Below are 21,270 nucleotides of genomic sequence, written 5' to 3' on the forward strand. Positions count from 1 at the left end.
TTTGAATTTGTCAATAGAACAATTAATTATAGTTTTCATATCAAAAATCTACTTATTGGTAATAATAGTTCAATAAAAAAAAGAGATCCTCAAGTATAAAAGTTTCATTTTGTTGTAAAGAATCAATTTCTTAAGCCATAGCTTAATACTATTTAGCCTTATATTTAGACTTAAATATTTGAGTAATTATTTAAGATTTATTACGTAAAATATAACTAAGCTTAGATAAGCCTAAATAAACATTATTGATATTCTAAGAAATGACTATAGTGGATCAAAGAACTAAAGAAATTATTGAATATGAATCAATTAAAAAAAATAGAAATAGAATTAATTTAGTCTAATAATAGATATCTATTAAAGAAAAATTCAAATAATATTATTCTTGAATCAAAAGAATCAAAATTAGTATATATAACTATCAAAGATAGATTAAGAGAAAAAGCTTCAACTAATAAAGAAATGACTAAGTCCAAGTTTATAAGAAGAAGATGACTCCTACTAATTGTTGAAGTCAGAGTGAAAGAAATACTCTCACTACTTAAAAAAAGATGATGCAAAGGAGATGGAATAGAAGATTGATTTGAACAAGAAGTGAAATATTGACAATAGTCTAAAAAAAAATTAGAATTTAGAGTAATAAAAATAATACTATAATTAATAATAATAATAAATATTATCTAAATATAAAAAAAAATCATCATTAAAAATAATGTCATAGCTAATAAAATATGCATTTGAGTTAGATACCAAAGTTGATATCTTTTGATTATTGAAACATAACTAAGAAATATGCATTCACGAATCTTCTCATTAAACTTGTTTTACTTTTTTGAAAGAAAATGAGTGTATATTAAGCTACCAAAAAGTCAAAAATATGAGACACCTTATTTTTCACCTATCTATTTTTCATAGAAAGTAAAGCCATGAAGTATCCATGAACTAATACAATTTAATGTGTATACAAAGGTGTTCATTACTTCATCCCATAAGACTAAAAGAATCTACTTGTGGTATAATATAGAATATGCTCTCTCAACTATAATCCAATTATTTTTCTTTGAAATTACATTTTGTTTAAGTAAGTATAGAGATCAAGGCCATGTATTTTAAAGAATTAAAAGATCAATACACTCTTCTATTACTTAAAAAAATTAAAGAATCATTTGAAGATGATATAATATTAAATCAGAATAGCTATTGCCAAAGACAAGAAGACTAAAAAGTCTTAAAATAAGACTAAGGAATAAAAAGGTGTTGATGAGAGTGAAGAAAGCTTCACTCTTATCTCCATGTATACTATTTAAGTAAGAGTTATATGGTAATTTTCTATAAAATCTCTAATAGGTATTGACTTTGTAAGACATATATTTTAATATGCAAGGAATTTTTTTATATGTGCACCACATAATTAACTTGTTTTACAAGCTATCAATATATATAACATGTGGTTAATTGTCAAGGACAAGAACTCGATGAAAGCTAAAGAGTAAGTAAGACTTTTCTCAAAAAGAAATAGGACAAAATAGAAATATGTATATTAAGAAAGAAACTGGAATGGCTATTGCCAAAATACAAGAAAACTAGAGACCCTTGAAACTAGACTAGAAGCAAGAAAGGAGTTGACAAGAGTGAAGAGGGCTTCACTCTTGCCTCTATATATATTATCTAACTAGAAGCCACGTGGCGATGTTCTATAAGACCTCCAATATATGTTGACTTTCTAGGCCACATGCCTTTGCTTAAAAGCAAATTTTCTATGGATGGACCACGTAGTTAGCTTGTTCTTTAAGCTTCCAACATGCGTGGCACATGGCTAACTTGTTGACCAAGTTTCTAACCTAAAAGTCAACTATAGACTCTTATAAAGTCAAAGCAGCGTCTATGAAGCTTCTAAGAAGCTTCTCTAGAAGATATTATACAATTAACCTACTTTTACATACTTTTATCTATTCATATAGGTAATTATATGTATGTCCGTGACATTACCCCCCCTTCTAGGGACGAGTTTCACGAGGAGCGGTGATTATATATTGAGAAAATCTAATATGCGGCGAATTGTATTTGCTACATACTCTAATCTTTGTTCTCTTCGAAGATAGTTGATGGGTCCTCTTAGCCATCGATAGTGTGCCATTCCAGGGCGAGAAGACCACCCTGTTATTTGATCACTGTTGAGGCCTTCATAACTTCTTTCAAATAATACATTTGAAACACCATCAGGAGTCGTTCCTATCTCCAATAATATCACCAAACATCGAGAATCTCTTCCAAGGTCGTGATACCAAACGCGTTGTATCTCACCATCTATTCGAGGAAGAACATGTCGTTCTTGAGGGTCTTCATCTCGGTTGCGTCGTCTTGAAGGTTGTGACAATCGCAATGTCTCATCCGGTAAGTCAGCAAACGAAGGTTCTTGAGTTGAATCCGCTTGTTGTTGGCTCTCCATCTAATTAGCGTCACAAAATACAAAGAAGTTACAAACAAGGATAGGAAATTGAATGTTATCTTGCCTCAATCTTGTCTCTTTTATAAGAGAGGTTTTCATCTTGGTTTTGATGGATGTCGTTGATGAAAAACTTTGACTTTAGCTGATGCATTTGCTAGATTCCTGGATGGCTCCCATGTGCGCTCACTAATATCATATCCGCGCCAATGAACAAGATATTCCAGCTTATTTCGGCGCCGCCTTGAGTCTAATATCTCTTCCACCTCAAATTCTTCATTATTATCTACTTCTATAGGAGGCGATGGCATTTGTCTTCTTCCTTGTATATCCACTGTCTTATATGGTTCAAGAAGAGATACGTGGAATACAGGATGGATCTTCATTGACTCCGGTAGATGTAACCGATATGCAACTGGGTTGATCTGTTCAGAAACAGAAAAGGGGCCAAGCCTACGATAGTCCAACTTGTCACAAGGTCAAGTAGTCTTGATATTGCGACAAAGTAGCCATACCTTATCACCCACGTTGATTTGTGGTTGCTCCTTACGATATAGATCTGCATTTATCTTTTGTCGTTCTTGAGCTTCCTTCAATTGTGTCTTCATTATTGCATGTAACTCTGACAACCGATTTGCCATATCTTCTGCTGCAGGATTATCAACTTTTGAAAAATCAAAAGTATCAAGTCGTGGATGATAGCCATAATTGGCAAAGAAAGGTGTTTGTTGCGTGGAAGAATGTACCGTATTATTTTAAGCAAACTCTGCCAATGGCAGAAGGGTTGTCCAATCATCTTATTGGTAGTTGATAGTACACCTTAAATATTGCTCCAAGACTTGGTTTACGCGCTCTGTTTGTCCATCAGTTTGAGGATGGAAAGCCGAAGATAAATTTATGTCCACTTTTAAAATCTTGAAAAGGGTCCTCCAAAATCTTGACACAAATTGAGTTCCCCTATCCGATATGATATCTTTAGGTAATCCATGATAGCGATAGATATTATCAATGAAAAGCTTAGCTGTTTCTTCACCTGTGATAGATTTTGTACATGGCACAAAATGTGCCATCTTGGTGAAACGATCTACTATCACAAATATAGAATCATAAGATCTTGAGCTTGGAAGATCTGTGATGAAATCCATAGAAACAGAAGACCATGGTTGTTCTGGTATAGGTAATGGCTGAAGAAGTCCGTAAGGTCGATGTCGAGGAATTTTTGATCTTGAACAAATATCACATGATTGTACAAAGTCTTTGACTGACTTCCACATTTGTGGCCACCAAAAATTTCTTGAAATGAGTTCCAAAGTCTTATTATATCCAAAGTGCCCTGCTACTGGAAAGTCATGACGTGCTTGAAGAACACGCAAACGTGCTTTTCCTTCTGGAACATATAGGCATCCTTCAAAATATAATAGATTATTCTTGAACTCGAACTTAGAAGAATCATGAGACTTGGAAGAATTATTCTCGATATCATGAACAAGAGGGTCTGAGGACATACTGGACTGGATTTGCTTGAGAAAAGTTGAATCAACAATCAATGTTGATTTCACTGCTCGGAGATGAAATTGCTCCGGTTTCAAGAGGACCGTTCTTTGTTGCTCAAAAGCTGCATCTCCTTCTTTTGGTGCAAAATAAGAACGTCTAGATAGGGCATCGGACAAATCTTGTTGTTTTCCTGGCCGATAAGTGATAATGAAGTCGAATCTTGACAAAGACATACTCCAACGAGCTTGACGATGATTCAACACGCGTGCTGACATGAAATACTCGAGGTTCTTGTGATCTGTATACACAGTGACTGGACTAGAAGCACCTTCTAGATAATGACGCCATTCTTGAAAGGAATCCACGATTGCAAGAAGTTCTTTATCGTGGATCTCATAATTGATCTCGGCTGCTGAGAATTTTCTTGAATGAAAAGCTATCGGATGAAGTTTCTCATCTGTTCCCATTTGTGATAAAACTGCACCCAAGGCAAAATCCGATGCATCTGTTTCCATAAAAAATGCCTTGGAAAAGTCAACACGATATAAGACTGGTGCAGAGACAAACGATGTCTTCAAGGCTTCAAATGCTGCTTCCGCTTCTTGATTCCATTGGAATTTATCTTTACTAGTCAAGCGTGTAAGTGGAGCTGCAACTCGTGAGAAGTCTTTGATGAAGATCCGATAATAATTGGCAAATCCCAAGAAACATTGGACATCTCTTACAGTCTTTGGAATCTTCCAATCCATGATTGTTTGGACTTTCTTAGAATCCATCATAAGACCATCATTTGAAATGATGTATCCTAAAAAGTCAACTTAAGTAGTGTGAAATACACACTTTTCTATCTTGGCGTACAATCCTGCATCTCTGAGTTTTTGTAATACTTGACGAACATGTATTTCATGTTCTTCAACATTCTTAGAATAAATCAGGATATCGTCTAGGTAGCAGACGACAAAATTGTCTAAGAATTCACGAAACACATCATTCATGAGATGTTGAAAAGCAGCTGGTGCATTCGTGAGTCCAAAAGGCATGACATTATATTCAAAATGCCCGTACCTGGTTCGAAACGCAGTCTTCCATTCATCTCCTTCTTTGATCCGTACTAGATTATATGCTCCTCTTAGATCTATTTTTGTATAGATCTTAGCTTGATTCAACTGGTCAAGGAGTCCTGATATCAAAGGTAATGGATACCTGTTCTTGATTGTGATCTTGTTGAGTCCTCGATAGTCAACACACATTCGTAAAGATCCATCTTTTTTCTTTACGAATAAAATTGGAGCTCCTGCTGGAGATTTTGAATGGCGTATGAAATTCTTCGCTAAATTCTCGTCAATATATGTCTTGAGTTCAGCCAACTCATCTTGCGATAAACTGTAAATTGGTCCAAATGGTGGCTGAGTTCCTTCCTTGAGATCGATTGAACAATCGTATGGGCGATGCTCAGGAAGAATATCTGCATTCTTTTTCTCAAAAACGTCTTGATAATCCTGATATTGACTTGGAATGCCACTTGAAGTCTTTACGTTTTCAGAAATAGGTGCAGCATAAATAGCAAAAGTTGATCCTTCTTTTGCTGCGTGTATAAATGCTTTTGCACCTATAGGTGCGAGTTTTATTATACTAGACTCATGGTTTTTTACTTGGTTAATAGAACTGTTACTAATGCTCTGAGAAAAATCAAGTTTACGAGAAATCCAATCTATTCGAGGATTATACTTTTCTAACCATGATAAGCCTAAAATTACTGGATTAGAGGGAGATCTAATTATATTAAAAATTACGCAACTACTATGACCATTTATTACTACATCTACAGGAAGTGTTTCGTGAGTTACATCTCCAGAAGACAACGGACGACCATCTATGACTTCTACGTGTACAGGTTTAGTTTTTTGTATTAATGATATTCTATGACATCTAGCAAATTCTTCATCTAAAAAACAAGATGAGGCTCCTGAATCTACCAAGGCAAAGGCTTTGTAATTATTAGGTCCTAAACGCACATCTATTATAAAACAAGGAGATGGTTCTGAGGAGAGGATAGGACCTTTATTAGAAGTTGTACAAGATTCCAGCCGCACGGTCCCTATTGTAGCTGGACGTACTCGTTTTCCGACATACTGTCTTCTTTGACAGCCGTACTCCTCATTTTGTAGTTACGTCGCTTCTTTGGACAATGTTGAGCAGTGTGCTTAGGTTCTCCACAATATAAGCACAATCCTTCTTGTCGACGACGAGACTTTTCTTGCTCAGTAAGAGGTTTGAAACGTACCGCATCAATTTGCATATCCTCTACTTCTGAAGGTATGTGTTGAGGAGACATCGGTGTTGCCATTGAATTGTAGTAACGTTGAGGCCTACTTGTGCGACTCTCGGATCGAAATTCAAAAAGTCGATTGTCGCACTTCACAGCAAAGTCAATTGCTTGACTCAATGTTTGAGGATCAGGTAAATTAAGCATCAATTTCTTTACCTCATATTGTAATCCGTAGAGAAATTGACTCACAAGTGCGGCATCATCCCACTTGATATCAGTTGCAAGTTGTCGAAATTGCGAAGCATATAATGTTACTGATCGATTGCCTTGTCGCAAAATACGGATCTTGTTGGTTGCAACACGAATTGCATCATGTTCTCCAAATATGGATCGAAACTCCGCCAAAAAAGCCTCCAGATTATCCAATATTGGATCTCGTCGTTCAAGAAAAGATGAAAACCATGACAATGCTGAACCTGAAAGAAGTGTACCAATGAATCTTACTTGTGACCCTGGAGTTGGATAGCTCTGGGGTTGAAGTTCAATCACTAGTTGGACCTGATTGATGAATCCTCGAAACTTGGATCTGGTACCATCAAACTTCTCGGGCAAGGCAACTCTCGGTTCTCTAACACTCGAAGGGTGTTCCATTCTGGGAGAAGGGACATGGTTTGGTGCAGATGTTGAAGCAGCCCCAATCATCTCTATATCTTCACTTCCTACCATTCTTGTTGCTCCTTGTGGTGGTAAATTGAGTTGATGCATCGCAAGCATTAACTCCCTCAATTGTTCTTGCATCTGTGCCATTGCACTCTTCATTTCAACAAGCTCTGCCATAGTAGCACTTAGAAAAGAGAAGATGTCTAACAACGCTCAAAACAAATAGAAGAGAGGAATTGATAACAAAGAAAATACTAAGAACAATATCAATTTAAAAGAGGGTAATCCGCAACTTCTAATGCGCTTATGTCTTATCAAGAAAAAGGGGTAATCCACTCTTAATCAAGAAAAGACAAAGCTCTCATATTGTAAGTGTACTCTTGTCAATCTGTGAAGGACAAGAACTCGATGAAAGCTAAAGAGTAAGTAAGACTTTTCTCAAAAAGAAATAGGACAAAATAGAAATATGTATATTAAGAAAGAAACTGGAATGGCTATTGCCAAAATACAAGAAAACTAGAGACCCTTGAAACTAGACTAGAAGCAAGAAAGGAGTTGACAAGAGTGAAGAGGGCTTCACTCTTGCCTCTATATATATTATCTAACTAGAAGCCACGTGGCGATGTTCTATAAGACCTCCAATATATGTTGACTTTCTAGGCCACATGCCTTTGCTTGCAAGGCAAGTTTTCTATGGATGGACCACGTAGTTAGCTTGTTCTTTAAGCTTCCAACATGCGTGGCACATGGCTAACTTGTTGACCAAGTTTCTAACCTAAAAGTCAACTATAGACTCCTATAAAGTCAAAGCAGCGTCTATGAAGCTTCTAAGAAGCTTCTCTAGAAGATATTACACAATTAACCTACTTTTACATACTTTTATCTATTCATATAGGTAATTATATGTATGTCCGTGACATTAATTCATTGACCAAGTTTCTAATCTATTAATCAATCTTAAACATGTATAAAGTCAAAACTACATCTATGAAACTTTTAAGAAGCTTTTTTAAAGGATGTAATGAAATTAATCTATTTTTATTTACTTCTATCTAATCATATAGGTAATTATTGAAATAAATACATATATTTTTGACATTACCTCCTTTTTTAGAGATGAGTTCCATGAGAAGCAATCAATATCTTTCATAGATCTTATTATTATTCATCTTAATTTTGATGGATGTCATCAATAAAAAGCTTCAACTCTCTTTGCCAAATTTACAATATTTTTTTTTGGCTTCCATGTGCATTTACTAATATCATATTTGTTCCAATGAATAAGACATTTCAATCTATTTTGACACCATCTTAAATCTAAGACTTCTTCTACCTTAAACTCTTAATTATTATCTATTTTTAGATAAGAGGTGGTATTTGTCTTCTTCTAGAGATATTTACTATCTTATATGGCTTAAGAAGAGATATATAGAATATTGAATCGATCTTCATAAACTCCAATAGATGTAATTGGTAAGTAATAAGATGTCAAAGATATGAATCTTAAAAAAATAAATCCTCAATAAATCCTTGTGTCATTCAAAAGGACTATAAAATCTCTCAAAGATGATATAATATTAAATTATAATGGCTATTACTAAATACAAGAAGAATAAAAAGACTTGAAATAAGACTAAAGATTAAAAATGTCTTGATAAAAATGAAGAAGGCTTCACTCTTACCTCCATATAAATTATTTAATTAGGAGCTACATAGCAATATTTTGTTAGACTTCCAATACATGTTGACTTTATTAGATATATAACTTAACTTCTAAAATAAGTTATCTATAAGTGTACCACATAGTTAGTTTATTCCACAAGCTACTAAGACATGTATCATGTGGCAAACTTATTGACCAAGTTTCTAATCTATTAATTAAGTACAAATATGTGTAAAGTCAAAGCAGCATCTATGAAGCTTATAATAAACTTTTCTAGAAGATATTATAAAATTTATTTTATTTTGTTTTATTTATTTTTATCCAATCAAATAGGTAATTAACTTCTCTCAAAATAAGTAAAAGTTTTTTGAAAAGACTATAAAGAGAAGAAAAAATCTTCAAAAATCTCAAATTCAAATTCTAAATATACTATGTCAAAACCTTGAAAGAGTGGCTTACTATATCTAATGAGAGAGAGTGCAAGAAAAAGAGAAAAAAAGAAGGGTCCAAAAGTTAATACAAGCCCATGTCACTCTATCTCATTCCATATTTCTTTACTTCAATACCATATTACTCTATCTCACCATATATTTCTTTATATCAATATCATGGCATTCCATCTTAAGCTCATACCAACTTATTTTGACTTATCTTTAGAGATAAACTATCAATATCTATAACTATTTTTTTCTTTTTTTTTCTTCTTTTTTAACAAAACTTCTTGGTCTAAACTATCTAAAAATAAACTCAAAAATTCAAAGGAAATTTGAAAGATAAAAAAAAAACAACAATAAAATTAAGGATTGAAGTCCAATAAAAATTAAGACAATGAAAGTGAAAATTTTCATATACATAGTATCAAACACCAAGTCATGAACTCAGTTTGTTGCTTAAGTTCATGTTGCTCGAACTTATCTAGGTTTGATTCTTATTGGACTTATTAATTGACATAGGTAATATATAGCTTGGAACTACTAGTATGAATAGTAGGCAAGAAAACAATACAATCAACTAGCTTCCTATCCCTTTAGTTATGACAAGATGCAATCTACTAAAAATTTATGAGTATAAGCAAGATCTTTTTTCTCACTTCATTCTTTTGATCTCTTCCATCTCTTTTTCTTGTCTTTTTATTTTTTTATTTTTTTATTTCTTTATTGCAAACCAAATTCTCATAACATTTCATATTATTTTTATATATTACGTCATTTCCTAGCACTACATTCACCCCCTCCAAACTTGCACATCCTTCAGCATGTGTCAACCTAAATATCTTCATTTTCTTCATCTTCCTTGGATGCCTCCACATCTGCCTCGTATAAGTCAAGTTAAGATTTATGATCTAGATCCTCTACTCCGCTTGGTTGGTATCCATGGTCACAATGGGGATATCTGGCTGCAATGTAACGGTTCCGGCATCCGTCAGGACATTGGCCTGCAATTTGCCCGGGTTATACACAGTCTCTGACCCTGCTGCGGCTATAGTCAAGAGTAGCGACACCAGAAGTCCAAGCAACGGAATATTTGAATTGACTAGGGATGCCATGGCAATTTGGAACACTCACGGATGAATCGATTGCTTGCTTTGAGAGTAGATGAGAACCTGAAGAAGTGATTGGTGATGACTCCAGTCAAAGGATACATCAATTTATAGAGGAGATTGGTTTTCTGTTTGAAAGACGTGCTCGCAACGACAAACCTCAGCGGTGAGGCCATGAAGTACTTCGTGAGAAAGTTATGTGCTCGAATTCAAATTGAGTTTGCAAGTCATATTGTTGAGAAGTTGGAAATGCACTGTTTTGTGCACTAAATGATGCCGGCTTTTTAGCCTTACCGTGCAAGAACACAAAAATTCAGCAACAGATCACACTGTGCAGGGAGTAATAATCTTTAGTAGTTCCTACTGGCAAAATCTCAACCTAGGCAAGGACAGATGAGACTCCTCGTTCACCCTGCACATCATAGCTAAATTCATGAAGGTTGCACGTTATGCTGAGGCACACCTCAATTAGTGGTCATGGTTTATAGACCAGTAGGCTATGCTCGAGACTCGGAACGAACCGATGCGGATCGATTCAAAAGCAATATCAAGAATGAAGCATGTTTCATTTGCAATCCACTGCAAACGGACTCTTTCACTCTACACCCTGTAATGTCATGAGTAATAGTAGTACAGAGCCATGGCGGAGGTTGACGTGAAAGGTGGTGATTTAATTGTCTTAATTGCGGACCCTTTCAGCAGCGGCACTCTAGCCTTGAAGGTCGAAATTATGTTCAATCTCACCGTTGTGCCCCCAAAGAGCACGTAGAAAGGCCTCACCTAAGTCCTTGACACTGGTAAGCTATCGTGCTGGCCTTTCCATGGCCGTTATCCAATTCTCCGTGAGGCACAAGAATTCGATTCTTCTCATTCTCTCACATTTTCAGCGATGCTTTTGCAAAGATGCGGACTTCGGTCGATTTGCAGCCACATTTGCACGGTACTGCACTAGTAAACAAGGAAAGATGTTACGCCTTACTATGGATATACTTCATTACAGAGATTACCCAAGCCTTTCTTTGGTCGTCCTATATAATGCAGACATAGTCGATACACAATTCAATCGTGTTTTATAAAGATACTTCGAAGCAATAATTTTACAGTTGAATCGAATTCATTTATATGATTGATGCTTAGGTTGCACTGCAATTATCTCATGCTTGAGACTTGTACAAATCGATGCAGTAGTTGGGTCCCCAGTTTAGACTCGAACTCCACAATCCCTTTGCCACAGGCATCCTTCATTGTCCATTTATTGTTCTTTATGTTTATTGATTAGAAGTCCTAGACAAAAAAGAAAAAAAGAAAAGAAAACACCTGCTTTCAAAAGTCATTATTCAAAGTTGTATGAAGTTTTAATAAAAGTCGTTATTCAAAAGTTATAGTTATTGAAATTAATTGATTAGATTAGTATTGCTGTATTTTTATAAGTTTTACTTGTAATATTTTACATATATTTTTATATACATAATCCTATCAAATAATTGTGAAAATAGGTGTAATATTAGATACTTTTTAATCTTTTATAAATGTTTAGAGATATTTTTTTAATGTGTCACAAGTTTCTTGTTTTTTCTCTTTTTTCTTTCCTTCATTTATAAGTAAATTCAGTTGTGATTAGTTTCAAAAAGTATTAAAATTCATATGACTTAAATTCTAATAATCATGTCAATTTTTATTTATTTAACTTTAATTTTCTAAAAAATTACTTTGTTGTGGATTTTGTATTATAATATTTTTAAATGCATTGTATCATGAGATCATAGCATTTTGTTAAAATATGACAAAAACTGAAATAAAATAGCATACTCAAAATTGGCCTCAAAATAGTATATAGGCATGGTTATAATTTGAATGAAAACATGTTGTTTTTTAATACATTGTTTAGGTACTTAAAATTTGACAAATATAAAAACACACTTGTATTGCAAAAGAAGAAAAAGAAGCAATAATGTACAAGAAAAATCTAAATGTGAATGAAATAACCAGTTATGTTTCTTAATTTTAAGGATTGATAGAAAAGTTATATAAAAATTTGTGAAACAATTAATAAGAGAATTTTTAAATTATAATTTTTAATTTTCAGATTTTAATAAAATCTACTAATTTTATATTCTATGCTTATTAATTAGAAATTCATTGCTACAATGTTAAAATAAAATCTTTAAATATTTTTTATACTAAATTTTAAAATAAGTTAAAATAAATTTAGATTTAATAACTAAAAAAGTGCATGTACCCATGTATAGGAAAGAATGAGAAGGTGTTTGAATTAAAAAATATATATAACCTCCTAAATTCTAATAATGTTTTAAATAGAGGATTTTGTTTTTGTAATTATAATTATAACGTATAGGATATTGCTAATGCCACCACAATTTTTACTATTTTTTACTACAATCCACCTACTTGCTAATGACATGTTTTTAATTTTTTTTTTTTTAATTTTTTAATTCCAATAAAAAATTATGTTTAATCAAATAGTTTAAATGGTATTGAATAAAGAAAGTTTTATTAGTTTGAATAGTATTCCACTAAAGTGGCATGTGGTAGATAGGGATTGTGGTGGTAGTAGCAAAAACCATAGTAGTATTAGCAAACCCTATATATATAACTTCATTTTTATAAAAATATTTATAATAAGATAATTAAAATAAATAAATCTGTATTAAAATTTTCAAAATAATTTGAATGAAACCTTTTACAATTTTAAATTTTAATATTATTTTTTAATTTTTAATATTATTTTTTAAATTTTAATATTATTTTTTAAATTTTAATATTATTTTTACGAACTATTTTTTACTAATTAATTCATAAAAATGTAAATGGGTCATTATTTTGAGTAATTAAAAAATAATTCTAGGTATAGTAATTATCATTTTATATTTTTAATGATTTAATTTTGAGGTTAATCAGTTATTTTTTTCAAAATAAAATAATATTATTATGATTATTAACTGAAGTAGGAGAGTTGAAAGCTACCATAGTTTATCACAAGGTTTAAAATCTCCCTTCACAATTAAATTTCGATATGATATGAAATTAATTTTTATTTTTTTATTTCAAAAAACTAAAAATTAGAAATAATTAAAATAATAAAAAAATGAAAACTAAAACGATTCTCAGTTTTTTTTTTTTTTTTTTTTTTAATATAAATTTAATGTGATTGGCATGAATGGGTTCGAGTTGTGTTCCCGTCAGTGTGAACTTTGGTTCCCTTAGCCGAAGCTCAGGGGCTGTAGGCGAAATGCGCAAGGGCTAAAATCTAACAAATCAAACTAGGAGCTACTTCCAAATTTGGTAATATGAAAGATCTAAGGAATCGGTAGATTTTGCGACGAAGGAAGTTTGGTTTGAACGGTGAAGAGGTTTCATGAGCGCCTGCATCGCAACCTGGCAGAGCTCACACGTGGGACTGCTTCGACGTCGGGCTATGCCGCTTGTTGCTTCAGTAATTCTGTTCAATCGATCCACAGGCTTCAGATGAAGTGCCAGCGAATCGTCTAATTTCAGGGCATGCAATTTTTTCAAGCTTCTTCCTCTTCTTCTTCGTTTATTTAATTTATTATTTATAATTTTGTTTTGTTTGTTTCTATTTTTGGGATTTTCCTTTCGTTTTGTTTTGTTTTCTGTTTCTGTTCTCTTTTTCTTTTTCCAGCGGGGAGATCGTGAAAGCTGTGTGAGAGAAGAGGTGCGAGTATGCATTTAGCGGGTTGAAGCAGGCGTGTGCAATCGGGTGGCGAGGGGAAGGGCATTTTCCTTCAGGGCTCATTTTCTGTCTGAGATGATGACAGATCGTTTTAATATTGAGTTTTCTTATTTTTATGTTTGTGCTAATTCGAGGCTTAAGGGGAGTTTTTTTCGTTCTCTTACTGTCTGCTCTGTTTTGATACGATTCTTGACATTCAAGCTTGATGTGGTGCTGTGACAAGCACTCAGTGCATTGCAAACTGAATCCAGCCCTAAGATTGTGGAAATAATTAGCGTTTCCGATTCTTTATCTAGGTTCGAGGAAGATCTGGAATTCGTGAGATAATTACGTAGCAATTTAGCATAACCAGCTTCGAGATTTGAAAATAAGATCAGATTATGAACTGCTAAGATTTGGAAAGTGCTAGGATCTCTTACAAAGGTCTTCAATTCAAAGTCATGTGTTCAGCCTCTATTTCATGAATATAATTAAGCTTTCCTCATGTGTGTCATGTGTGCTTTTTATTCTTCGTGAATACTCTCGACGCTTCTCCTGTTAAATAGCTTATTTGTAGTATAGTATGATAATTACTCGATGATACCTCTGAAGAACGTTCTTCAATGACATATATTAGTATCACTTCTGTATCTGATTCTTCTTGCAATTGCTAGTTCTCTCTAATTCTGGTCTTTCGCTAGAAATGTTTCTGTAAATTATCAATTGTAGGGCATGATGGTCACTTCTCAGAGATTCAACTGATCCGAGCCCGTATGTAGACATGCGTGGCTGACATTTTTGCGTCTCATGCCACTCTTTTTTAGATTAAATACATATCTATGTCCTGGAATGGGCAAGTGTGACACGTCTATTACCTGCGCATATCTCCATACTATTTAAACTGGTCAATCTCTTGCAAATTTTAGGGTTGACGTTTTTCGTAATATATATATATATATATATATATATATATATATATATATTTTCTCACTTGCGTACTTACTGCTGCGGCCTTCTTTTTATTATTAATTGGTTAGGTTCTTTGCCTCACTTTGTTGCTGTCTTCTTCTTCTTCTTCTTCTTCTTCTTCTTCTCTCTCTCTCTCTCTCTTCTTTCTTTCTTATTTATTTATTTGTTCATTTGGTTATATATTCTGTTCTCAGAATTTCTTCCCCTTCATTATGGCTGCAATTGAGATGTATAATGTGTCTCCTATACTTAAGTCAAGGAGGTTTAAATGCTTATCATACAATCTACAACAATGATAGCTGGTAGTCTGCACTTCATTTGGAACCTCGAGATATCACCGTTTATTTGTGTGATGGCGAAGTATTTCCTTAAGCTATGGAATTCGATTTTGTAGATGTTGATTGTAAGTGCTTCGTAGGATAGCGTCATTGGATTGCATTGAAATCATTCAAATTTCACTGCAGAGCTTGAGGCTTTGATGGACTCAAACACGCTTGTTTGAAGAAAATGACGACCAGCAAAGCATCGAAACGGAGGAGACGGGAAAGCTCTATCCATAGTTCTTCTGATTCTACAGAGCAGGAATCAATCTCAGATGGAGAAGAATATTATCATAAATCAAAGGGGAAACAGAAACTTAGAGAAGTTAATATTCAAGATCAAAAAGATGTCGAGAGAAAAGTGGAATATTCACTCGTGAATGAGGAGAAGGCTGTGCAAGCATGTGGTATATGCTTGACGGAGGAGGAGGTTGGGAGAGGCAAGCTTGACTGCTGCGACCATTATTTTTGCTTTGGATGTATCATGGAATGGTCCAAAGTAGAATCGCGGTGTCCTATTTGTAAGCAAAGATTCGTGACAATAGTAAAACTTCCCGTGCCAGGCATGTCGCGTAGCCGACCACGCACTTTCCACATTCCTCATAAAAATCAGGTACGTACATCTTATTGATGATTATGTGATCAATTTAATTGAACTACGGGTTTTAGTTGCTCATTTTATTTTTCCTTTTCTTGTGAAATGTGCTAGATCTGTTAACGATCTAGATAGTAACAAAGTTTTGTAGTCCAAAGCCTGTTTGAAACATTCTGATGGCCCTGTATAATCTAATGTCAGGTTTATGAGCCGTCCGAAGAAGAGATCCGCTTGTTCACAGATCCGTATCTGCATGTGGTCTGTACTGAGTGCCAACAGGCTGGAGATGAACGGCTTCTTCTTTTGTGTGATGGATGTGATGCAGCAGCTCATACATATTGCGTTGGATTAGGCCGGAAAGTTCCTCGTGGAGATTGGTTTTGCAATACATGTTCTATTCAGGTGCAAGGATTTCAGAATGATGACCATGATGAGGTTTATAATGAATCACAAGAGCACGATGATGGATTTAATGACTTACAAGATGAGGAACATGATGAAGATCATTCAAGCCATATGCTCAATGTAGTGGTCGAAGAGCAACCCATTCAAAGGGGGCGACCCCGACGACGAGCTGCAGCCTCCCGTTTGAATCAAGACGGTCGCAGGTAACCGTCGCACGAAATGTAGAGTTGACTTTGTGTTTCTTTAAACATGTCATGCGATCAACCCTTACGCTTGATATTATGTGAGTCTGTCTTGGTTTTGCAATGAAACCTTATGGTAACTTCATCTTCTGGCGATTAAATTCGTGGAAGTACGACAATAAAAGGTACCTCTGTTGTTGAGTAGCACGACCTTTTCGTATACGCCTCTTGGTAAGTTGAGAGAATTTGTATAGATATATGTATTGATGACATGTCGATTTGATAGGCACACTCGACTTCATCCAGCTCCTACATTATCACAAGAAGCACGAGCTGCCATACCAATCCAAGAACCAAGTGGGTCCAGTCCATTGAGCAGTGGTTCAGAATCCACCCCAGCAAGTGCACGCACCTTATCATCACAGCGGATCATACGTCAAAGAGTTAATGATATCCGGAATAACTGGGATCAATTACGACGAGGGGAAGTACAATTTGGATCTATTTCACGTTCGGCTTCAAGGACACTCGCATCTCAAGCGGGACGAAATCAATCAGCTGAGCCAAGTAATGATATTTCTCAGGCATGGGCAATGATGGAACACGCTCGGGCTCTAAGAGGAGATAGGGTAGCTCCAAATCCTGCGCCAACAACTAGGGCTCTTGAACATGACGATATTACACATGGAGGGAAAAATGTTAGCAGGGAAGGAAATGCAGTGCATTCACCAAGGTTTAGTCAAGTGCGAGAGCAAATTGTGAGAACAGAAAGTGCTAGACATAGTCATCAAGTTGTAGAAAATAGGCCTAGGATTCAATGGAATCAAAGTCAACAGCAAAACCCAAGAAGAGAAATTGCAAGTGAGGCCAGTGGTTTGATAGAGAACAGGTTAAGTAATCAGACAGACATAATTATAAGAAGAGATGATGTGCGAGGAGGCAACCACTTGGTTGAAAGCACACCAAGAGGCCATAGAGAAGATGGAAGGGAAGGAAGTCTTGCGGTAGGTGGTAGATCAAGTGATCATAGAGGTGGTCGAATCAGTGGTCGAAGGGACATCAGTTCTGTTCATGGTATTCAGGAAAACAATGTACGGGACTTAAGAACATTTATAGATAACAATGATCGAGATCGTGAAAAAGGGAGTATGCCTGGCAGCTCTGGTGAAAACGAGGGACATCGCGTTGTGGACAGAAGTGGAAGGAGGTCACATGTTGAAGACCAGCAAACCCCTAGACTTCGCGCAAGAGGGAGCTCTGGGGAGAGGAGAGAATTGAAAGAACAGTTAGCTCATTATGTAAAAACAGAGCTCAAGCCACTCTATCGTTTGGGGCATATTGGTATACATTATCTTCTTTCCTTAACTAGCATTAACGTTTACAAGTCATCGTAATTTGATGTTAGTTAATTATTAGTTTGTCTTGTCTCATCTCGCTAAAATAAAGTTTTATTTTTTAGTCGAATTTGAAAGAGTTATTTTTGTTGATCCATTGTTTGTTGTTTGAGTCTCTTAAATTGGTCAGAATCATGAGTTGGAAAACGGTCTCTAAGTGTGTTTTATCGTAATTTTCTATGCTTATCTCATAAATTACCTTGTTTTTTCTGTGGCACAGATAAGCGACAACATATTAGAATTGCGAGGTTGGCAACGCAAGAGTTGTTAGCAGCATTTGGAATAGAGCACAGGGGTCCTGAAACACGTGCGTTTGGGAGTTTTAGTACTGCTTGTACCCACTTGTCTTCTTCATCTTCTTCAGTATTCCCCAACTGTTGCATGCAATGTGTGAAACATAACGTGAGCAAAGTTGTAGGAGTGTTGGTGAAGAAAACTGTCGGTAATAGCATCTTGTAGAATTCTAATTCTCGTCTCTAAGCATTTGGTGTTCAATTAATTCTAACAAATATAAAGTTACGTTTTTGTTGCTGATGTTGTGTGGTTGTTCACTCGCTAGCATGAAAAAAAATTATGGAAGTAGTCATTTGATTTAACTTAATGCTCTTGTCATTTTTATGGTATGCATCACAAGGTTCTAATATGTATATATTTGGAAATTATTTAACGATATCTACAGTTTTGCTGCATCTTGTCTTGAATAGATACTAATCACTGTTCACATGTCTGTTGAATGGAGTGAAGTCTATAATTAGATTCTTTAATGTGGTTGCACCCCCTAAACAGTTCAGTGCTTTTTCTTTAAATATACGGTGGACCTCGAGGTGAATGTTGAAATCTTTACAGTTACGTCTATCCTATGTTCTTTAAAATTTTCAATATTACCTTACGTTTTTTTCTGTTCTTTCTTGTTTTACATTACCCTGTAGAACTTCGTCATGTTGTTTTTGTTCTCGTCATTTAATGCAGCATGTGCTATTACAATATGCCAGGAAACCGTAAGGTTTAGCAGTATTGGATTAGAAAAGTTCGGTGATTTTCATCACGTTGAATTTTTCGTCATTAGCCTGTTTAATGCATGAATGGTTTTTCATTATGTTGGTCCTGCGTGAATTCGACTCTTCACAAGCCGATTGCATGGGTGCTTGAAATTGTTTATAATTATATTGTTACTCCTCAGCCAAGGAATGCCTTGTACGGAAGCAGGCCTCTGGCATACGCAAGTCATATACCCCTCTGTCAGAAGTGTTGGAGACATTGCAAGACAATCTCACACAACTTATGACCATTGTTAGTTAGCCCACGGAAGGGCCAGTGACTTTTTCTTTAGCAAAGCTCTAGAATAAGATATTGACTTTTCAGCTAAAATCTGCTAGTACCTCATCACAATTTACCAAGGTAAGAGATGAATTTAGGTGGCAAGCGCACAGGAATATATACAGTTAATGGCAGCACTCAACTACCATCCTACTTAAGTCCACTAGGCCCTAATTAGGTAAATATAGGCGTAGTATGCATAGATATACATATTAATATTAATACCCTCCTATAATCTTCAGCCTTTGGGTGCATCTTAGTCCTTCATTTAAGTGCATCATGGCCACCCATGTTTACACAACGATTGCATTTCATGGTTTAATTAGAATGGATTTACTAATTTCCTATAAAATCCTACAAGTAAGTCATTTCTTCAAGGTCTCTATTAGAGCATTAGATCTGAGTCATTAGAAAAATGGACTTGTGAGTTTTTTTATTTGCACTACGTATCTTTCTATTTTTACATTGAATTCTATGTTAGTAATTGATGCTTTTATTTATGTGGATCATTAGAGTGCAATGATAAACATCATCATATCTTTGGTGATTATTGTCACCTTTTATACTCTAAAGGTAAAGAAGTGACAAGCCACCATTAAGTAGTGGTATGTTGCATGTGTCAAGAAACATGTCAATAAATATAACTTTTTCCTATCTTTCTTGCTTAGTTTTTCTAACAATCTTGTTGTAGGAGTCTTCTTTTAGTGTTGAACATGACACATTTGTAGAACATTGTTATTGGTGATGTTGTAGATCATGCAAAAAAAGCAAACCATCAAACACATGTCTTGACATTCTATAATATCTAATATAAAATTTCTTATAGTGTTTCTTGATCTTTCTTATTTTGATTGTTGTTTATTATTTCTTTACACTAACATTATCCTCTTATTGATTGTTCCACATGTATTAGTACCCTTTGAAGTCATATTTAATACAACATATAAATGTAATTCTAATTTGGCTCAAATATTTATATTTTAAGGAAGCTTAATATATTTTAGTAACACTAGTTAGGATTTATATTTAAGAAATCAGTAGTAAAAGTCATTAATCTGAACTTCAATCACCTTCTATATCTCAGTTGAAGTTTAGGTGAACAAAAGCATAAGCTTACTATCTATTCTAATAAAATTCTACAACCCTCTTCTAAACATGATAAAGAAAATTTCAAATATTGTAGATTTTTCATTTGTGCATTAATCACATTGAATTAGAGGTTGCATGATTTTGAGTAAGATTGACATATTTGGTATGATATGGGCATACAAGGAGTGATGACTCCAATAAAGAGTTTAAACACTTTAATTAGAGTGATGACTCCAATAAAGAATGTGCTCACTTGGATTGTCTTGCCAACAAGTTGTCTTGCTAAGAAGAGATAAATGACTATTAAAATGTAATACTTTACAACTTGGAGGATATCATTAAGCAATGTAGAAGAATATAAGAAGAGACTTAGCTATATCACACAATTATTGTAAGTATGGTAATGCAAACTTAGCTTGTTAAGTCTTAAGTTGAGCAAATGTTCAAGGCCTTCTTGAATTTAGTGAAGGTTTTTTTTTTTTTTTTTTTTTTTTTTCAATGGTTTGATAAAATATTAGCTATTTGATGGCTTGATATATATTCTAATTAAACTGTATCCTAGTCCAATTTTTCTTTGATATAGTAAAAGTGTACATGTATGTGTTTAATTCTAGTATAATAGACATTGTTCTAAGACATCTTTATCATGTTGGTAATGTCATATTTAATGAGGATAGACTCTGTCTGATCTCTCTCTAGATTATAGAAAAGATTTTTTTGCCATTTGGCCTCTCTTAAACCATTAGAGAGTGCCATGTATTCTAATTTTGTGGAAGAAACAACCACATAACTTTATTTCTTTGATTTCTATGTAATAGGATTTAATCTAAATAGAAAGATATAATCCGTAATTGACTTTTCTTTATCTAGATATGAGGCATGATCCACATTGGTATAATCCACTAAGATGCTTCTTTCTCTTCTTTTATATAAAATGCCATAGTCTTGTATAGCTTTTAAGTATTATAGAATTTGCATAGCTGCTTTCCAATGTGGTTCTTGTGGAACAAATATGAATTCACTAACAATTCTTATAGAGTAGGCTATTTCAAGTCACATTTCATTAATGCATATTATTTTTTTATAATACATATGAAGTAAAATACTATTAAAAGAGCCATATTTGGCATATCTTTTTAAAGCCTAAGTCTCTTATTTCTTATAGTAGTATAAGACATAGCTTCCAACATACCAAACTGCTTCAAAATTTCAAAAATATAATATCTTTTTGTAAGA

General features: G+C 34.3%; 1 protein-coding gene and 1 long non-coding RNA gene across 2 annotated transcripts; one reads left to right on the forward strand and one right to left on the reverse strand.

Moving 5' to 3' along the window:
- Nucleotides 1–9,709: 9,709 nt before the first annotated feature.
- Nucleotides 9,710–12,182, reverse strand: LOC141045098 (uncharacterized). The gene is made up of 3 exons (XR_012217005.2): nucleotides 11,585–12,182; nucleotides 11,174–11,389; nucleotides 9,710–11,015 (listed from the first exon to the last, which is right to left on the reverse strand). It is a non-coding gene; the product is annotated as an uncharacterized LOC141045098 (long non-coding RNA).
- Nucleotides 12,183–13,342: 1,160 nt separating this feature from the next.
- Nucleotides 13,343–18,160, forward strand: LOC112278904 (uncharacterized). The gene is made up of 5 exons (XM_024512798.3): nucleotides 13,343–13,589; nucleotides 15,197–15,665; nucleotides 15,849–16,255; nucleotides 16,521–17,575; nucleotides 17,849–18,160. The coding sequence occupies exons 2-5, from the start codon at nucleotides 15,240–15,242 to the stop codon at nucleotides 18,085–18,087; spliced, it is 2,127 nt and encodes a 708-aa protein (XP_024368566.1). The 5' UTR covers nucleotides 13,343–13,589; nucleotides 15,197–15,239; the 3' UTR covers nucleotides 18,088–18,160.
- Nucleotides 18,161–21,270: the final 3,110 nt, after the last annotated feature.

Source organism: Physcomitrium patens, chromosome 2, assembly GCF_059467195.1.
Source record: "Physcomitrium patens ecotype Gransden chromosome 2, ASM5946719v1, whole genome shotgun sequence".
Classification (NCBI taxonomy): Eukaryota; Viridiplantae; Streptophyta; class Bryopsida; order Funariales; family Funariaceae; genus Physcomitrium; species Physcomitrium patens.

Bases quoted from the DNA above. Each gene is read 5' to 3' on its own strand.
- LOC112278904 (XM_024512798.3), top strand. From the start codon at position 15,240: ATGACGACCAGCAAAGCATCGAAACGGAGGAGACGGGAAAGCTCTATC. The intron at 15,666-15,848 runs GTACGTACATCT...ATCTAATGTCAG, and splicing joins ACATTCCTCATAAAAATCAG to GTTTATGAGCCGTCCGAAGA. The intron at 16,256-16,520 runs GTAACCGTCGCA...TCGATTTGATAG, and splicing joins TTGAATCAAGACGGTCGCAG to GCACACTCGACTTCATCCAG.